At 44.6% G+C, this 21,160-nt stretch overlaps 1 protein-coding gene across 6 annotated transcripts in view; it reads left to right on the forward strand.

Moving 5' to 3' along the window:
- The window catches only part of SLC4A4 (solute carrier family 4 member 4), a 203,736-nt gene that overhangs the window by 65,629 nt on the left and 116,947 nt on the right, over nt 1-21,160 (forward strand). For all 6 annotated transcript variants that reach the window (XM_065674620.1, XM_065674649.1, XM_065674657.1 and 3 more), the window contains one exon: nt 15,386-15,565. In XM_065674620.1, the coding sequence (XP_065530692.1) occupies nt 15,386-15,565 (180 nt within the window). The remainder of the gene's footprint in view (nt 1-15,385; nt 15,566-21,160) is intronic.

A 21,160-nucleotide genomic window follows, 5' to 3' on the forward strand; every position in this document is an offset into this window, starting at 1 on the left:
ATGGTTCCAGAATTTGAGGCATGCCTCAGCTACATCTACCTTTCGACACAGATACGCACCCTGTATGTAAGTACACCTAATTAACGTATGTGTGTATCTAATGTGCACACATGCACCCCATGTACAGTCATAGTCTGCATGTGTAGAGTGAATTATAGACTTACAGAATGGTTTTGGCTTGAAGGGATCTTTTAAAGACCACCTAGTCCAACCCGCTGCCACGGGCAGGGACACCTTCCCCTAGACCAGGTTGCTCCAAGCCCTGTCCAACCTGGCCTTGAGCACTGGCAGGGATGGGGCAGCCACAGCTTCTCTGGGCAACCTGTGCCAGGGTCTCAGCACCCTCACAGGGAAGAACTTCTTATCCAATCTAAATCTAGTCTCTTTCAGCTTAAGGTCTAATGGAAAGGCTAAGAAGATCCAGTGGAAGGGCTAAATAAAACATTGGGTAGAAGACCTTTCGCTGATACTCGGTGCAGATGCTTTTAAGTCTCTCTGCTAGATTTCTGCCCTGCAAGTGGAGTGGTTTCAAGTCGAAGAGGATTTGTCTAGAGAGACCTGAAGGTGTTAGCTCCAAAGTGCTCTCCATTACTTCAGCTGCTTTCCTGTCATGGTTATAAATTGCTTTTCTAAAAGGCTTTGAGTAAAGGAAGGTAACAGTGAGTGGAATTGTTACCTCCAGATGTATTTTATTTTTCTGATAGTTTTTATTTTTAGCCTACTTTCACAAGGAAGCAGCAGACATATCATAAAGCTGTTTGTCTCTCTCAACTCTTCTTTCCGTTCCTCTTACAATAATTTTTTGCACCTCAAAGTCAATATTGATCAAATCTCTCAGGAGGGCTCTTTAAAGCTACTCTTAATTTCAGTAAACTTGTAGGAAAACGAGAAATTGGGCAGAAAGGAGAGATAATTTTCTTTTCCCTCTACTGAGGAAAGATGTTGCTTTTTGAAGAGAGGGAAAAACAGGCATTTCTGGTCAGTAGGATGCTGGGACATCTTCAGCATGGGGCAGTTATCATTCATACAGTTGCTGAGTAAATGTAATGTTAGTGGAAACCATACATACCTGACAAAGGTACGTCGTTGGGAAGGCTCAATTGATTAATTCAGGGCATGTTACTTACAAAATCACAGAATGAATGCTTTGTGTTGGAAGAGACCTGAAAGATCATCTTTGTTCCACCCCCCTGCCACTGACCATCACTAATGTTGAACTTAAGTACCCAGAAATGTGACTTGCTGATACAAGGGATCTGCCAGGGTATGGTTTGGAGTGTAGAAGGAGTGCAAGCAGGAAAATGTAGGTTTTCTTGGGAGAAATAGGAAGAGGCACTGCCCTAAGCTGAACCTCCTGTGTGAGAAATCCATTCCCATTCATTTTGAGCACTGCACGTTCCTTTCCTTGAAGGTAACGATGTCTTGCTGTAATGCCACTGTTAGGAGTGCTGGTATGTGTGACATAAACAGATTACTTAATAACCAATTTTGCAAGAGGGGAAAAGTAAAGCTCCACCTTATCCTTTGAGATAAGGTATTCTTGGCTCTTTAAGCCCAACTTCCCCCGAGCTCGCTACCGCCCTGACTTCACAGTGGGGTGGAGGATGCTTGATTTCAAGTCTGACAACTCCACTGCTGGAAGGCCCCAGGAGCATTTTGGCTGCTTGTATTAGGAGCTGGGGACCAGCATTCTTCTCAGGTGTTTTGTCAGATGATTTGCAAAGTAAAGGTCTAGAGCATCTCTTACATACTGCTGTTGTGGGAGTGAATCCAGGAAACAATGCTGTTGCACTGGACACTTTTTCATGCATCCTATTATGAGATTTACTACATAGGGAACCTAAACCAGGAATTTTATAATGACTTTCTGTAACTACTTCTTCCATCCTAGCTGACTGCTCCCCATGGGTTCCTCCTCCTCGTTTTCTATTCTTGACCCTGTTGTGTCGTTGCTAGTTGCTGATAGAAGGCTGTGTGATGCCATAAGCCTGAGATGATTACTTGGTGCTTGGATCAATGAAGAGAGAGGTTGAAAGGGTCAGGAGAACTGTGAAAATCTTTACCTTTATTAACAGCCAGCAGAAGGTAGGAGAAATGAGCTTTATTTACCCAGTTCCTTTGTTTTCTTTTTGTTCTTGCCTCTCATCCCCACCCTCATTTTTTGATCCCTGACTGTGGGCAGACCTTTGCCATTCTCAGAAATAAGGAGAAGACCTGTTTCACATCAGTTAGAGTTTTTAATTGCTTCTGAAAGAAATACGATTTAAAAATAAATCAGATAAAGTCTTAGCACGGAATGTACTTCATTAATATTCTTTGGTGCCTTTAATTTATATGAGGAGATAGAGTAGGCTGTGTTTTGCTTTGGTAAAACTGAGTCAGGCTTTGCTGGTGCAAAAGCAAGACACTGAGGACTTGAGCACTGCCTTTTTGCTCTCTTTCCATATGGCAGCTGGCACAACTTGGGGATGGCAGGCATGGATTTGAACCTAAATGCTGCCCCATGCAGATAGTAAAACCAAGATGGGTGATTTGGATCTTCTCTGCTTTAAACTGTCTGGATGAAAGGCTTCAGGGGAACTGCTCCCCAGCTTTAATTCTCCCTGATGTTTGGCAGGACACTGAAAAGTGTTGTTAACTGGTTTGTCATAGATGAAAAGGAGTCTGTGAAGTGCTATGACTTCACTGCAGACTTTTGAGAGTATGGTAAATCCCTATGGAAAAGTTGGGAGAGGTTTTGAGTGTTAAGTCAGTAGTACAAACGCTGTGAGGTCTGGGAAATACAAATCACTCATGAAGTGGTTCATAAATTTTTGTCGTTAGGATAATACCACTTTTGGGTCACTGGTTGGCTTGATGCTAGTAAATCATAGGATCACAGACTGGTTTGGGTTGAGAAGGGACCTTAAAGCTCATCCAGTTCCAACCCCCTGCCACGGGCAGGGACACCTTCCACTAGACCAGGTTCCTCCAAGCCCTGTCCAGCCTGGCCTTGAACACTGCCAGGGATGGGGCAGCCGCAGCTTCTCTGGGCAGCCTGTGCCAGGGCCTCACCATTCTCACAGGAAGAACTTCTTCCTAATGTCTAATCTAAATTTCCTTTGTGTAAGTTTGAGCCCATTACCCCTTGTCCTGTCACTAAGGGTCCCTGATGAAGAGTGATGAATCTGTGAGTATGCTTGCTACTGAGTATCCATCAGGCATCTGTGTTCCCTATGCCTGCATGGGATACTATTCTGGTCACTGCAGATGTGTTTACATTTGTTGTCAGGCATCAGAATTAGCTTTCAGGTTGCTGGGGTTGTGGTAGAAGGTGTTGATGTCTGCCTGCGCTGAGCTCCATGAGAAAAACTGCACTCCAAGTGCAGATAATGATAAACTGAACTTTTACAGAAGGTGGTGATAAGTTGGCTGTGCACACAGAAGGAATGGAGAAAATGTTGTAAGAACAGCTGAGTCAATATGTGATGTGGTTTGCCTGTTGTGAAGGGAAGGTGGTATTTTCTTTTAGGCGGTGGTAAGTTTTGCACTCACACATGCTGTGCTTGTAAGGTAAGTGGCAGGGAAGAAGAGGTGTTTCCATACCATTCCATATGATGTGGCTGCCCCATCCCTGGCAGTGTTCAGGGCCAGGTTAGATGAAGCTTGGAGCACCCTTGTCTAGTGGAAGGTGTCCCTGCCTGTGGCAGGGGGTTGGACTAGATGGCCTTTAAAAGGTCCCTTCCAACCCAAATCATTCTGTGATTCTAAGATATGATTCCTTCTGGTAGAGATGGGCTTTTCCCTGTCTCTGATCAGTTTAGAAATAGTCATCAGCTGAGGGCCATGCTAATTAGAAAGGTGGCCTCCCTTACAGCCTGTGGTGAGAGCAACTTCCCTGGGTGAATGTTTTCAGTACCTGGGGCAATCCTGAAGCTGTTAGTCTCCATCAAGAGAGAGCAGAAGCTTGAGCAGTGTGCAGTCCATGGGTATGTCCCTCCATTGTCTCAGTGTGCTCATGGTAATGGCTCTACAAAGGTCGCTTTTAAGCTCTCTCTTAATTTGTGCTTCAGCTCCTGTAGCTGCTGCACAGTGTCAGTGTATATACAGACCATTGGAGCAGATGTGCAGCTGCTGTTTATGTGATGGTTTGGTCCTCTCCTGGGTCATTTTGGTTAGGATTCAAGTCTAGGCTTGTTGAACTGTCTTCTCCCACCCAATGTATATACCTTCCTCTGCCCAGCAGCTCTTTTTAAGGTACAGTTGTAGTGGATATGACAGTTGAGCATGGAGATTGAAGAACTGAGTCAGCCTGTGCTCAGATGTGAGCCCCAGATGTGCTCATTACCCTTCTGGAATTTTTCTGAGGCATTTAAAATGAGAAAGTAACACAAAATGTGTTGGGCAGGCCCAGTTGCAGTTGTAAGGTGTGCAGTGCTGGTGTTTGCTCTCTTTGGCTGCATTTAGCAGACTCTTGGTGTGGTTTTTGCCTATTCACTGCATGGACAGATTTTTGAGAGATGTACTTTATGCCATAAATCGAGGCATAGAGACGTAGCGAAGGTAAACGACAGAACCCACTTGGCAAACAGGGAGAGATACTGAGGTAGAAAGTGAAAGGTACCTGACCCCGTGTCAGGGTTGGGTCCCTTCAAGCTTGGCCACGTCAAGCAGCCACAGTCTTCGTGTAGCTAGGGAACACAGGAGTGTCCTTCCCTCTCTTATCTGTGTGCCCAGACCTAGTGGAGCTGGGCTTAATCTGGAAACTGATGCTAGGGCTGTTTCTATAGCTTGCTAGGATAACTGCAATCTGTACACTAGTTCAGTCTCAGTCTTTGTGAAAGTCTGTCCCTTCCTTTCCTTTGGGCAGTTAGGAGGACTTAATATGAGCTGCCTGGCACTTGGCAAACCCAAGGAAGCAGGGTGCTGGCTTCAGTAGATCTCTGCCTGCCATGTTGCAGTTAAATATCTCAGTTTTGTTGCTAATCTGTGTCCAGCCTTTGCTGTTTGTTCTTCAGGCTTTGGACAACATGCTGCTCTGTGTGGTCATTGGTGGTGATTAGGAGTTCAGGCTCGGAAAAGTCAATGGTGTTTGCTTCAGAGTTTAGAGGGTAGATTTCAGCGACATTCTTTCCTGCTGCTGGTGTGCAAGTGGTAAAGCAGCTGCCAGCCTCTGGTACCTAGAAAGCAGTTTGAGGTTCTCTCTCTGAGATGGGGGCAGCCTTTTATCGCAGTTTTTATTTATATTGGAGGGTGATCTAAAGCCTACCTATGAACTTGATATCTGTGTACTTGATGTAGAAGTACAGCTTGGTATTTCTGTAGACAGCCTTTGTAATTGATGAGATGGAAATATGGAAAATGAGGCTAAGGTTTTGGAAGAAGTTCTTTTCTGTGAGGGTGGTGAGGTGCTGGCACAGGCTACCCAGAGAATTGTGGCTGCCCCATCCCTGGCAGCGCTCAAAGCCAGGTTGGACAGAGCTTTGAGCAACCTGGGCTAGTGGAAGGTGTCCCTGCCCATGGCAGGGGGTTGGAACTGGATGAGCTGTAAGGTGCCTTCCAACCTAAACAATTCTGTGACTCTATGATCTTCAGCCTAGATGGGCTATTTTGAGTGGTCATTTCAGAAGGGGCCACAGTTCTTAAAGGTCAGTGCTTGAGGCAGATGCTGGAAAATCCCAAGGTACCATGCTTCCGAACAGCTTGTCCTAAAGCACAGCTCCCCTCCTCTGCCCCGTTCCTTGGAGTCATGCGTTTTTAAAGTCTTCCTTTTGTTTCTGTGAAATCCAAGCAGTACTGGCAAGATTAGATCAGATCACAGCAGGACAGGTTCGGTGGCTTCTGTAACCTCCCACAGCTCGGAAGAAGGGAGAAAGAAAAGCAGCTTATGGGGTTGTGGGTCAGAAAGAGTCTCGCAATGGCTTATATAAAGCTCAGTGAGAATACCCCGAACACATGTTTATTGTTCAGTCTAAACAATGTCCACCCATTAAGTCATTGCCAACTTCCTTATATTTTACTGTCATGGAACAGTACCTTATAGCTGTCACCAGCATGTGTCTTCTGGGCTTTGTATTCTGCTTAATTCCTAGTATAGTTTTTAGTGAAATGACTCGGTCTGCTCCTTATAAACAAACAGGCTTTGTAGGATTTTCAAGAAGTCAGATGAAGACCTCATTTTTTAGTTTTCTCTACCTATTTAGATGTTCTTGACTTGATTTTGTGTGAGCTTCATCTTTTGGAGCCATCCTGTTCTTCAGGGCACGTTGCTAACTCACCTTTTAAACATGCTTCACTGGAGGAATCTGGCAGTTCAAGTCTGGGTCACTGGTGGGTATTGAAACAGAGAAATGCAAGCTTTAGACAGATGGCCAGGAGGACTTTCTTGCTGGCTAACTATAGTGTTGTTACGTGGGAACCTTTTAAAGACGGCAGAGGTCACTTTACATAAAGATTAAACTAAGCTTTTCAGGATATTGACATTCTAGAAGTGTGGTGCGATAAAAGAAGGAAGAAAAATCTCTTGTTTTCCATGCTGTCTTCTCCTACACAGCTCAGTTCCTTGCCCTTTGTAGTGATTTTAGTAAAAGGTTCTATATAAAGACATGGAGTGTGGTAATGCGAATACATAAAATGATCTTTGGACAAGTTCTCTGCTCGATTAAATAACTACATCTTCGTTGCTGATGCTAGGTCCTCACTTGAATACTTTTAGCCACAAATTTGGGGTTCTTTTGTCAGAGCTGGCAGAGAGCTTTGTTGTTTCTAATCTTGTACCTTCCAATTTAATCTATCAGTTGCTTAGTAGCTGGGGTTTTGTCTCTTATGGAGCTTCTGCTTTTCTTTTTTGCCCTTTACTGCATCTCTCCCATTGCAGGCTGTTCTCCTGAGGGCATTTATTAGGTTGTGCACCCCCTACTCAACCTTATGCTTGCAGTGTTTGGTCCAATGACCTGATAGGTTCATACTGACCCTTGTCTTTGGCCAGCTACTACATACCATGTAAGAATTAGTCAATTGCACTTTACTGTTGTTTTTAAAGCCCTTATGCCCGAGAGCCTTCCTGATCTCAGTTTTTTTCAGCTGCCTGGTTAAAGACTTGTGCTTCTTTATTCCAGTCTTTTCCATACAGACATAATTTCTTCCGCCTCTCCCAGCCAGTCTTATTCAGCATCCTTTGTCCAACTCCAGTGATCCACCTGTTATTGCTGGTCCTGTGGCAGTCTGAGCTCAGTCCCTCCAGAGATCTTGTGTTCCCTTACTGACAGCCTCTTCCAGAGAGGTGATTTTGTGCCCAATCATCACCACTGTAAGACATTTAAGTGTGTTTCTGCACTAGTAAAATTGTTACTGTGACAGAAAGAGCTGAGTCTGTGAGGGCTACCCTCTCTTTGGAAGGAAGTGCATCTTCTCTGTGGTTCTGCTGTGGGATCTGGATCTGCTTTATATCCAACTGGTATGCTAGCTTGTTGAGATTTCACCCAACTTTCAGCAAAGTGCTCAGTGAATCCCTGTGCTGTGTAGCTGATGGACAGTTTTTTATTCATGAGGAAGATCAGTTACTTGAATATCAGGATGTTCTGAAAACCCTGTGGGGACCAAGGGATGAGCCTTGTCAGCCCATCTGTAGGGTTGGTTCTGACTTGGCTTTGTTTTCTTTGGATTTCCAGTATCTGTGTTTATATGCATTAACAGGAATAGCACTTAGCTCTTCAACAGTGCTAGAGAAAATCATCATAGTCCTTAGTTCTAATGCATGAACCAGCCATGTTTCACCCACAGGTCTTGTGAACTTCTGTCTCTGTTCTCCTACTCCTAATTTACATCTTCCTGCTGTATCACTGAAAATATTCCTAGTGGTCTGTAGGTTTTGTAACTTGTATTTTCATCTGTGTGGAAATTAATGCTCTTTCTGATTGCTCTGGGCACATTTTTAGGTGGAATATGATAATCGTGTAGAAGGGTCTATGAGAGCTGATTCTGTTCCAGTGGTGCAGATAGTTATCTAAGGCTGTGCCCTGGGAAGTGGAGCTGGTTACAGTGGAGGACCCTGCTCCTCTGCTGGCACCAGTACCTCTAACCCTTCAAAACCAGGTAACGTTAAGGGCACCTAGCACGTGATGGCATGGCCATTTGTTCTTATTTCTTGAGCTGATTGGAAACTAAGCAGGGCTTAGTTTGGGACTTGCTTAGTGCTACTTTTAGTGTCTCCCCTTTAAAATGGATCATCCCTTTGATTTATTTGTCCTTCTGGGCTGTCAGCTTTTTATGTCATTTATTTCCTCGGATTCTCACGCAAAACAAGAAGTACCCTTCCACCACCACTCCTTGGCCTCAGAAGTGTGCTGTGCCATGCTATGCCATCTTATGATGATGAAGCACATGGCAGGCTGCATCCCCTAACAGTCTTCTGTGACTTGGGAGCTGCCATGGGTGCAGGTTCCTCAATGTTAGACACCCCAATGAGCAATTCATCATCAAGGTAGCAACTCATTAGTTATAGGAGTGAAAGCCATGTGCTCCTGAGCTGTGTCATGAAGCCACATCAAGAGGTGAAGCTTTTCTGCCTTGAGGGTATGCTGTGTTTTAGTTCCATCCAGGTAAGAGGCTGAGAGCTAGGCTATGGAGATGGGCAGTGAAGGGCACACCTTGATCTGCACCTGTCTTATTAGAGGTCAGCCATGCCCCAGACTTAAATGGCTGGGGCATCCAGAGCAAGCCCATGTTCTCTGGGAGCCTGGGTACACACGGCTGCCCCGTGTGGGAGCTGCGAGCAGCCAGAGCTTGTGGAGAAGGCATGTCAATTATAACCACATCAGCCTGTCCAAGCCTGATGGGGTTTAATGTGACTCTCCCTGTTCTTCAGAAAGGAGTCTGGAAAGCGAAAACAAGGGCCAGTTGAAAACTGCTAATGCTCAGATCATTTTCATTGCTTTATAAATTTTTAATATTAGGGCTTGATCTTGTTTCCTTCCAAGGTGCCAGCCTGAGATTCTGTATGGGCTCATCTGACCAGGCTCCAAGTCCCCAGAACTCTGGCCACATGGAAGGGCTTCCTTCTTTGATATTATGCACCAGGCAGATTTTATCCTTTGATCCTGTAACTTTTGGGTCCTTTCTCCAAATGACCAAGGTTTGGTTTTGCTAAGCAAAAGTCACTCCACTGTCATTATTTACTTAGACGATTTAGTGCTTAAAAATTGAGAGGATCATAGATAAATTTATCTCTTTCTGCTTGTTCTTTTGCCTGTAGATATCTGGAATGAAAAGAGAATTTCACTCTTGGGCAGTGTCAGTTTTAAACTCTGCACTTGAACTATTAGTGCGAAGTGTCCCTGCCCATGGCAGGGGGGTTGGAACTTGATGATCTTAAGGTCCTTTCCAACCCTAACTATTCTATGATTCTATGGATTTCTCTATATAGATGGGTTTTTTTTTTTTTGTCATTTGTTTCTTGTATAAGGGGGTTGGAACTAGATGATTTTAAGGTCCTTTCCAACACTGACTATTCTATGATTCTGTGATTCTGTGAATAGATCCATGTGGCTTGTTCTTTACAGGCCTTGTGATGTCCAGTTTGGAGGTGATGTAATTGCATAGAAAGAGAGTAGTTCTTAAGCTCCCAGCACAACATTTCTCACACAGGCAGATCCCAAGGTCTCTTCATCGCATACATCTAACCAGACTCTTCACTGACAATGCCAGGTTTGTCCTGGTTCTTCCACTGCTGTGCTACCCCTCGCTTAGCAGTGGACATGGCAGAATTACGAGTATATAGGTGCAGGAACCTGGTGTGTTTGATGCAGGTCCTGCCTTTTCCTACCATGAAACCCTTGTGAAGCTTTCTGTAAACCTCAGTGGGTGATGGGGAGTGAGTACCTGAAAGGAGACCAGGAGTATGTATATAGTAGGTGATCAGGATATGCTCACACACAAATTTGGCTGCCTAAACACACACACACACACACGCACGCCACTCGTGGGTAGCTGAAACTTCACCAGGTCAGGCAGCTTCAAATGTGCAAATCTTGTAGTGTTTTTATTTTTCAGTACATTTTCCTCCTATGTCTGCATTTCTTTAACCCCCACATTTCCTTAGATGGAATAGCTGAGAGAAAAAATAGAATGGTGTTGGTGGTATGCTTGAGATCTGGCTTGTTGAGGCAGGGTGTCTGGACCTGCTTTCTTCTCTGCATGCTGCCAGAGTGCTGCTGGGGTCAGCATGCGAGGTTGTGGCATGCACAGCTTGAGCTTCAGTGAGTTTCACTGCCAGGACCTCAACAAGACCATGCTTGGCCAGGATGGAGACAGGAGATGAACAGATATTCTTGCAGGCAGGGAGGGAGTGCTGCATTTTACACAACTTAAATTTGGTAATACATTGAGTGGGTTTTCACCAGTATAACTGACTCAGGGACTCTTCAGTGCCCAGACTCTAAATCTGGACTCTGAATCATGAGCTGCTATCCTTTAATAGCTCTTAATAAAGCAAAAGATGTGGTTTCAACCAAAATTTTTCCAGGGGGAAAATACCTCTATGATGAGTACTTCTTGCTCTATTAATAATCAGATGAAACGATTTTACTCTGAATTTGGTGCACAGCAAAGTTTCTCTTCAGGCGCAAGAAGCTAACTTCAAAAGTTCTAGCTGCAGCAGGTTTAAGTTCAAGGAAGCTGTGACCCACGGCTGTTCTGTAGAATAGAAGAGGTGCCACTTTGTTCTGCAGGTCTTGCTGTGCATCTTATCTACAGGATTTTAAGGAATCGCAGGATGGTTTGGGTTGGAAGGGGCCTTAAAGCTCATCAGTTCAAACCCCTGCCATGGGCAGGGATGCCTTTCACCAGACCAGTTTGCTCCAAGCCCCGTCCAGCCTGGCCTTGAGCACTGCCAGGGATGGGGCATTTATGTATAAATTCACTACAGTTCTTGCTACCAGCTCCTGTTTCAGGTCAGTTTGATCTAGATAGAGTTAGTATGGGTCTGGCCTCCATCAGCTTCTTCAACTGTCAGCTCTACTATCATGCTGTATCATGGCTGGCAGGCTGAAAGAGGAGGACTTCCCAAGTCTGTAGCAGCATGAATCAAGAGACCTTCAGAAAGGAACCTGCACAGTGTCTGATCAAAAGCCATCTCACTCTGCATTTCAATGTGGTGAAAAACACCCCTCCAGTCAACCAAAACAGCTCTCAAAATTAACAAGATGCACAGAGAGGCTAATTCTTTTCTTAGGGGAGAGCAATGGGAGCAGCCTGAGAGAAGGCTGGGGATGCAATGGGGACCTCAGGACATGGGTAATTGACCTATGTCCTGGGTACAGGGGAAGGTTATGGCTGAGTGGGACCTGGAATACTGGGAGAAGTTTAGCACTGGGCTCTGCGCTCCCCATCCTCCACCAAGCCATAGGATCATAGTGTGGTTCCTGTGTTAAATTTATCAGGCATTCCCGTTTGTAGCCAGCGGTTCTCATGGGAAAGGCTCTGTTGCCCCGGTGAGTAGGAAATGGCTCAGAACCCCAGTGCATTGAGAGTATGTGTCAATTGTTTCCTTCCAGGCGCTTTGGGAAGGGAGCCTAGAAGTTTATCTCAGCATTTGCAACAATACAAACAGATGCCAAGCAGTTCAAGTACATAGAACAGGAAAATGTCCTGCTTGGCCTCCCTATACAGACTGGGAGGAGCAGGCAGGGGGAGGATGACACAAAACCCCCAACCTTAAGTAAGTCTCTCCCTTGCAGAGCAGGGAAAAACAGCTAAGTAATGCAGATGTTTGCCTGCATGTATACAACTTCATATTACCAAAGTCTGTCCCGTGCACACGTGGTCAAAAGATTAAAGAGGTTCTTCGGTTCTGTTGGCAGCACAATGTATTAAGACTACAGGCTTACTATGATGTGGTTTCTGTTGTCAAGCTGACTGCAGAATTGAAGTGATTCAAAGGAGGGTGTTGTGTTAGTACAGATACTGGATCCTGGCTGTAAGAATCCCTTGGAAACAACTACTGCTGCCCTGTCTGTCCCAGAGCCACCCTACAGCCCTGCTTGTGCTCAGATCAAGTTTCCCCTTCTCTGGCCTACACAGTGTTTATGCCGTCAGCCATGTTAAAGCTGATGTTTCCAGCTGCTGGAATAGCTTTCTTGGTTTCCTTTGACACATTGGAGCTAAATGTTATCTCCAGGTGCTGATCCATAAGGTCTTTCTGCAGGTGCCTCTGATAGTGGTGGTGTGGCTCTGCCTGTTCCCTCTGTGGTGTGAGCCAGTTTCTCTGGGCTGGAGGCAGCAGAGGCAGTTCCCTTTTCTCCTGCCACTGTTACGCTGCCTGTTGGACCTTGCTCAACCCTGGATTTCTGTTTCTGTTTTTGTCCTGCTCCCTGAGATGGTGAGTTACTAGTGCCTGGTACTGTACTGAGTGGTTGTGCAGCTGTTGGCACCCAGCAGCAAGAGGAGATGCTCATGGGGTGGAGAACTTCTAATATCTCAGCTTAGATAACTGCAGCTGAAAAGCAGCACTACCTCCCCTCAGGGAGATTGACACTAACTCTTTGTAGCTGTTAGTTTGTATCTTGACATTGTGGACACTGTATGTCTTTGTATATGAATATCTATATATTGGTCTTCTGCATAGTTACCACCAGTACCTAAACTCAAGCTTGCTGCACACTCCAGCCACCAGAATGATCATAGAATCCTAGAATCACAGAAAGGTTTGGTTTGGAAGGGGCCTTAAAGCTCATCCAGTTCCAATCCCCTGTCACAGGCAGGGACACCTTCCACTAGACCAGTTTGCTCCAAGCCCTGTCCAGCCTGGCCTTGAACACTGCCAGGGATGGGACAGCCACAGCTTCTCTGAGCAGATCCCAACGATGATGGCATCTGTTTCAGGGCCATCACAGGCACTGTCACACTATTGTGTCTGTGAGGGAGAAGGGAATTCCTTGATAAGCTTCTGCTTTCTGTTACAATTCCCACATAACAAATTACTTCAGAGCCAAAATGTATCACACCTAGTGGGGACGAACATGTTTTTCAACTGATCATTCTGGAGAACAATTTTTTCCTTTTCATTTTGTTGGTCTGTGAGAATTAAAAATTCAGTGGTTTAGAAACAAACTTTTTCAGATGCTTTTAAAATATTTAAGTAACTCAACAGCATGCATTTAAAATTTTTAATTGATTCTCTGTGTTTGCTTTTTGAAGGAGTTGCTGCTGGAGATCTGTGGATCTCAATGGGCTTGTTGGGCCGCGGAACACATATGGTTAGGAGAGACAATGTATAAATGGAGAAGGCATGAGCTATTTTCGTACACTTCTGGCCCCATCCCTGAATACTGCTCATCATTCCATTAGTTACAGAGCCCTTGTGGAGCTGAGTTAGCTATTCTGAAGTTGCTATTAAGGAGGGCTGCTCTGGTCAAGCAGCTTTTTAAAAGACCTTGGTGGCTCTCAGTGTGAAAATTCAAGTGCAAAAAAGGTGAAGGGCTCTCCAGACTTCACAGCAGGTGGTTCTTCACTGAAAAGTCAGTTCGTTATGGAGACTGGGTGTTTTGTGCCTGAACTCTCAGTTATTCAGTCTCAGAGATGGATTTAGCATACCGAGGAATTGGAGATGCATGTTAGCAATTAAGTTAATGGGTGATTGCAGATTCCAGCTTTACTCTTGCAGAGCAGCTTCCTGTGTCTTGCGAATAGGTGGTTCATCCAGAACCTCATCATGCTGCTGAAAAACAAATGGTAATGATAGGTGCAGCTCCCAGGTGAAAGGGAGGAGCAATGCATCTGCTCTAGTGAGGGAAAATTCATGGAGATGGATCAGTGTCAAGGGCCAGTTTTCTCTCTGGCTTTGTCAAGTGCTGACTGCTTTATCTAGTGAGGCATGACTTCTATTACTCACTTGACTTAATTCTTATTCCTGAGCAGAAAGGGGCATGACTGCTGCAGAGAAGAGGTGGGCTGCATCTCATCTGGCCTTAGATATTGTTGCTACCATCTGGTTGGGTACCCACCCGTTTAACACAAGGTTCTGTGGTTTCAGGAGTGATGTGCTTTCACACTGTGGAGTACGTGGAATGCATTTCAGGAGGGTCTTTCGGCTGAGTATCTTCTGTGGCAGATATGTGTAGGTGCTGGAGTCATCTCTGCTCCCTGCTCAAAGCCGCAGCAGTCACGAATGCTGGGATCCGAAGGCTGCTGTTTGAGCTGCAGCCTCTGCCTTGTCTTGAATGTGTCATCTTCTATGCTCACATGAAGCTTTCATAGTTGTGCATTCATGCAAGGTGTAAGCATGCACCAGGAATAGCTGAATGTGAGGTGGCCAAGACAGTGACTCTGCAGAAATGCTCCCCCATGCGCAGAAGTAAATGACTGTACCAACAGATAAATATATTTGTTCTTACGTGCGTTTGTGGCTCAGTCATTCAGATAAAGGTACTTCAGACAGTAATAGGGCATGTGCGTTTATCTGAAGCCCTCTGCTTGGCTATGCTGAGACATGAGGGTAAACCAAATTTGGTCAAAAGCCTAGAATGCCGCTGTTATTTATCAGGGGCTGAATCTGAAAGAGCTGTTTTCACAGCTTAGAGCAAGAAGTCCAAATTATCTGCACACAGAAAAAGACATGTATACACTTTCTATAACCAGGAAAGGTACTTACCCCAAGTTGGTAGAAGTGCAGAAAGCCTTGAAAACAAAACATTTTGATCACACTCAGTAAGAAGACACAATACTGGCAAATGTAGTTGCAGTGCTTTGGTTTGAAATGGAAGTCTGGAGGACAGGGAAGAAGCATACTTTGGGTTTACAGTCAGCATGTGGAATTTGACACTTTACTCTTTTATGACTTAATTTTTATTTTGGAATGTGTCAAGTACTTAGAAGTTAACAGTAACTTATGTTTAGTAGTTCTTCCTCATCTGCTGAGTTATAATACCCTAAAGGGGCTTTGACACTTGTTAGACAGTGGACTGCATAGCTGAGTGATAGAAATTTGGCTCCACTAAGCTCTTCAGTGCAGTTGGATCAGTTTACACAAGGTGGGTGTTAAATCTAGCCAATGTTTGTGGGGAAACAAACGGAAAAAATAATGTATTCACTGTATTCAATATTGCAGAATGAGTGTGATGGCTTTTTATGGGTTTTGTTTTTATTTTTAAATGAGTCATAAGGACAAAATAATTACCAGAGAGTCTGCCCTGGCGTGCGCTCTCAGAAATGATTGCACAAAAAGTACGTTTCAAATGGAGCTCCTAGCTTATGTCTGGGGAGAAGAAACACAGGATTAATTAATATGAGGCCAGCAAAGAAAGGTAGTTGGCTGGTCTGTTTGAATGAAACACAGCATAAACTGCCCTGGCCGGTGATGCACAAAGGGTATGCACTCAAAGCTGATGTTTGCTATGCTGGTGTTCCCTAGGTCATCACACTATCTACATTGGGGTCCACGTGCCGAAGAGCTATAGGAGAAGGAGGCGTCACAGAAGACGACCTGGGCACAAAGAGAAAAAAGAAAAGGAGAAAATCTCTGAGAACTACTCCGACAAATCAGACGTAGAAAACGCTGATGAGACAAGCAGCAGCATCCTTAAACCTCTCAGTAAGTACTGGTTTCAGTTGTCACTCACTACAATGGTCTGTTGTCTTGTGATCTGATCCAATCATGGAGGAGGAAACTGGATCCATGAAAATGGTCATCTCGTGTTGCAGGGTCAGAGTTGTCTTAATCAGTTGCTGTTGAATGGTTGCTACAGCTTGGAGAAGGCACAGGCTGGAACAGACATTTCATCCCTCCATGTCACCTGCATTGGCTCCTGAGCTAATGGCAGCAAGGGAGAGGCCAAATTTTAAAAAGCAATTTGATACTGTGTGTAAAGAAATAGCAAACAAATGTAAAGACTGAGTAGGTGCCTGGACAGATCTGTTGCAGCTTCTGCCCTGCCTCTCAGGACTTGAACCCTCTCTAGCATTCAGGCACCCCATGGCTTCAGCTAGAAACAGCCTTGCAAGGAGGAGCAGGTTGATGAGAAGCATCAAGACCAGTGCTATAGGCTAAGGAACATATGCATCTGGGATTTGACTTCATTGTATCAGTAACTCGTGGTGCTAGTAAGCCTTTTCCCTTCAGTAATTAAACAGTTTTAAGCTTTGCAAACAAAAAGATTAAAGTGTAGCATTACTGTATGTTTGAATACAGTGATACTGTAGGGTTGAGTATCTGAATGTTAATAGAGAGATGAGGTCTGTTTTGGATGCCCTCTACTCCATTTGTACTGAGATGGATAAGCAGAGGAGAGAGATCTTTATCTGGTGTCATCTTTATGCAGCTCTTTGGTAACATTGTAGGAGACTGTCACAAAGTCCCATTTTTCTTGCTGTCTTCTCTGTTGGCCCCAAGCTTGTTCTGAAATCTGGGGGATGACTGCTTAAATAGGAGTGGGAGAGTACAGATGAGAGAATAGAAGCAGGTGACAGCCTTCTAAAATGGGAACATGCTAACAAGGTTTGAATATAGCAGAGCAGCCCAGCATATGATAGAGCTCAGATTATTGAGGCTAACTCCAGGTGGTTGCAGTTTCATTAGAAAGAACTTGTTGGCAAGTGGGGAAAAAGTGTCTTGTGTGAGACAGAGGAGCAAGGAGGGGTCGTGGATTGAATATGTGAATTTTTCATTTTAAAATGATGTTGCTGGGTAGTTGCTGCATGTAAAGACAGTAGCATGGGATTAGATCAGTCATGTCATTAGTCTAAAGTTTGTACTCTTGGTGGTACTTCAGTGAGCAGCGCCTGGAAAAGAAGGCAAGTCATGAAGTCTCCCCAGCTGTGGTTCGTTAATTGTCCCAAGGAAGGGACGCGTGAAAACGAGGAGCTGGTTTGGCACTGAAAGACATAATTACCTGCCTTCAAGAACTCTTGGTATTCAAAGTTTGATTTTTATATTTACACCTCTGTGCTTCTTTGGCATGCATGTGAGCAGAGCCGTAGAAATTCCTGTTTGGCTTCTGGATTTATCCATTTCCTAGAGGAATCCTTTCCACAGGCTAGTTGTGTCCATGGCTGAAAATGTGTTTCTTCCAACAGGTTTTGATTTTCTACCTTTCACTTTGTTCATCATTGTTTCTGTTTTGTGTCATTTGAAGAAGGGTTAATGGTAGTTTCCCTATATAGTTGCTACAGGTTAGTGTGTTCTTCTCTACTCATATCTGCATCTACGAATGTGCAGTCTTTGCATCTCTCTGAGAACTTTCCCGTATTTTCCACCCTGACCTCTTTGCACTACTTTTTTGGAGTGGAATCACTTAAATACCACACAATATTCCAGGTGTCCTATGCAATAGCATTACTACTACATCATCTTTAACTTTTTTTCTGTAGTGTTCACTGTCTCAAGTATCCAGATACTTTACCAGGTTCCTGCAGGGACTTGCTGTTGGCCAGATCTTTTTACAAGCTGGCACAGTTAATTTAGAACACTGTAAAAGATAGGAGTAGTTCACATTACTGTCTTGAATTACCAAACATTGAATTACATGTTGCTTCATATCCCCAGGTTTTTTCTTTCCCTTCTGAAACTCGTCTTCATACCTGACCTGAATTATTTGTTTCTTACTAGAAACAAATTTTTGCTTGCTAGAAGCCTTTCTCCTCTAGTTCTTTTTAGCTAGAAGCCTTTCTCCTCTAGTTCTGCATGTGTAGTAATGCCAGGAATCAGCTATTCTGCTGTTCTGCTTTTGACAATCTCCATCATTTAGAAATGGCTCTTTATGTCCATTTTGTTTTCTGTCTCTTATGTGGTTGCTGATCTGACGGAGTTGGTGCGTCAGTCAGACTGTTCCAGCGTTAGATATCTGTCACTGGCACTTTGATGAAGGCTTCTTGAAGGTCTGCATGGTTTATGTGCACTGTGGATCCAGTTGCTGTGTTCACCCTCAGTCACAGCACATGTGTCCAAGAGAAGACCAGTTCTCTTCAGACGAAGCTTATCAGCTTACTCAGATGTTCATCACTGGCAATCATAGCATGAAATCTTAGTTATTATCCTGTGTTGTTTAATCTTTTTCCGTTAATAGTAAATAAATGAGCAGGATGAGGCTCAAATTCAGTTTCTGAAGAGCATTAGAAATAAGGAGCGGCAATTTTACTGGAGTTGAGAGAAAGCTGAAATGAGATATATTACATATACTTGAGAGAGGTGTCAGTAGAGAGCATGTGGCATCAGAAGCTGAAACATGTTGGGCTTGTGGGGTTTAGCAGTGTGGGAGAGAGTGAAGGCATTTGCTGTGGGGCAGGGGAGCTGGTTGGCCAGGTAGGAGAGAGTTTGGGATTTCGCTTTCCTCCTTTGAAGGGGGAGGGAAGTAAAAGCAGGGGCTTGCTGGACACGCATGTGGAGTGCATAGTGTGTCCCTGTCCTCAGAAGAGGAGAAAAAGCCCTGGAGTGCTAGGCACAAAGGAAGGAGGAAATCCTCAGGCAGCTCAGTGCCATTCTCGTGAAATGACCCAAGAATAGAAGAGTGAGGGTGTTGCAGCTCCAGGATTAAGGACTGCAGGGACAGCTGTGTTAATGACCTTTGCATAATGCTGCTTTGCAGGATGGCTGGCTGTGACCAGGGACTCTGCTCACCAGTAAAACGTGGGATGGGACTCACCTGTGCTTCAGGAACCTGTCAGAGCCTGAGGTGTGATGGATAACTGGGTTCTGAATATAATGTCTAGGACACTGTCCTCAGAAGGGCTGCAGAGTAGGTGTCTCAGGTTTAATGACACAGTAAAATGGAAGTGCTGTTTATGTAGTTATTGGTGAGATGAAGGAACTGAACTGGAGGGCATTTCAGTATTTTCCTTAGAATTCTGGGAAGAACTTAGAGCAGTTTCCAGTGCCAAAAGGAGGTGACAAGAAATCTGAAGGAGGGACATTTTACAAGAGCCTATAGGGACAGGACAAGGGGGAATGGCTTTAAACTGGAAGAGGGGAGATTTAGATTAGACATTAGGAGGGAGTTCTTCCCTGTGAGAGTGGTGAGGCCCTGGCACAGGTTGTCCAGAGAAGCTGTGGCTGCCCCATCCCTGGCAGTGTTCAAGGCCAGGTTGGATGGGGCTTTGAGCAACCTGGTCTAGTGGAAGGTGTCCCTGCTTGTGGCAGGGGGTTGGAACTGGATGAGCTTTAAGGTCCCTTCTAACCCAGCCAGTCTGATTCTATGATACTTGCAGCATTAGAGGTCAGAGAGTCATCAGCGAGCTTCGTTTTTACTGAGTGGAAAGCTTAAGCGAACTTTGATTTGATATATCACTGCTATTTTTTTGGCTGTCCTCAAGGATCATGAAGCTTAGGTCAGATATCTTACCTGAAGAGGATTTCCCAGCTTCTTGGGTGGAAACTGCAATCAGATTTTGACCAAATCTGTATTTGACTCACCAGGTCAAGCTGCATGGCCTGCAACAGATGAACCTGATGAAACATGTCTATGCTTATGCGTAAGAGAGTGAACAGGTCCAGAACTGCAAACCTTCTCTATAAATGTGGTGTTCCAGTTCAAAACCAGCCTAACTGCGCTCCTGGATTTGGGAATTGGGGCAGTCTGGAAACATCAGTCCTATTTTTTTTAATCTGTGTCCATTTCAGTCAAATATGGCAAACTCTGGTAGTTTATAAACAACCTTCAGCTCTCCCTTCTGGAACGAGTTAAGGAAATTCATAGAATCCTAGAATGGTTTGAGTTGGAAGGGACCTTAAAGCTCATCTAGTTCCAATCCCCTGCCATGGGCAGGGACATCTTCCACTAGAGCAGGTTGCTCCAAGCCCTGTCCAGCCTGGCCTTGAACACTGCCGGGGATGGAGCATGTACAGATAGTTCTTATCCTAAGGAAACTATTGCTTGGGAAAAGTGCCTCATTTCCAGACAGGGATATTCTCTGTAGTGCTAATGACTGGATTATTGACCCACTAGGATTTTGGCCATATTCCACTGGTCTGTGATTAACTATGGTTAATGCACTTAGTGGGGTGAAGGAAAGGCTTAGCTAGAGAGAAGAGAGTTGGTGGTGCAAAGCTGTGGCTGGCATGAGTGGAGGTGTCAGGGCTTGGTCTTTCTCTGCAGCTCAGCCAATTTCTTATCTCAGTATGAAGCGGATGGAAGAGTTTGTTGTTACTTGCAAGGGATGAGACAAGGGAGGAACAAGGAAGGCAGATAAAACTTTCTTCTTTGGGACACACTGATCTGAAACCATTTCCCTCTTCCTCATTCTTTACTACAGATGCGCAGAGATTTTCCCGTGAGGAAATGCATCTCTGCTTGATCTATGAAGGAGTTTCTTCTCATTGTCTGGTTGCCCTCCAAGTTAATTTGGCTCTCTTCCTTGGCTTAAACCCAAGGAAGTCATGTCTTTCAATAAGTGCTGTCATAGCAGGCAGTGTGTAGACACTGTGTTTATGTACACAGCAGTTGGAGCTGCTCTGCAAAGATGCTTGTGCAGAGCTTGCTTGGGTTGTCCTTGGCCAGGCCCAGCTCTGTGCCCTTCAGACATGCAGTATGTGCATGTTAACAGTGATACTGATACAAATCTGTTTTGAAACTCTGATAGCACGTTTAGAACAGAAATGCTTGGGATATGGGATATGGACTTAGGCTAGTGTGAGTGATTACCATGTCAGAGGAAACAGAAGTAGAAAAATGTAGGATTCTTTGACAGAATGGAAGCTCTTGCTTTCATTCATGATCTGTGAACGGCCCATGGTTTCTGTCAGGTAAGAAACTGTCAGTGTGTGTTTGTGACTCTGAATTGAGTGGCTGGGGTAAAAGTTCTTTTATTGGCAATGGTGACTCCAAGCAAATGGAGAGCAAGAAGCCCAAAAGATAAAATGCATGTCCCTTCCCAAAATATCTAGGGGAATTTCATGTGTGCTCAAGGACTAGTATTCTAAGCAATAAAGTAGCGACTTGCGATACTACACCTCACACCTCAGTTCAAGCCCTGAGGTGTTTTATACAAAACAATCACAAAAGTGATGCTGGTAACATAGGTAGCAGAAGAGTGGAAGTTCTCTGTTCTTTGCAGTGATTTCGAAGCTAGCTGGCAATAAGCATCCTCCGACCTGGTTTTGGGGAAGCTAACTAGAGGCATCACTTTCTAATTTCTCTTTTTCCCAGTTTAAACAGTAGGGGTGAGAAGGTGTGGGTACAGCACTTCTGTGCCCCAT

This window comes from Lathamus discolor, chromosome 1, assembly GCF_037157495.1.
Source record: "Lathamus discolor isolate bLatDis1 chromosome 1, bLatDis1.hap1, whole genome shotgun sequence".
In the NCBI taxonomy this organism is placed as follows: Eukaryota; Metazoa; Chordata; class Aves; order Psittaciformes; family Psittacidae; genus Lathamus; species Lathamus discolor.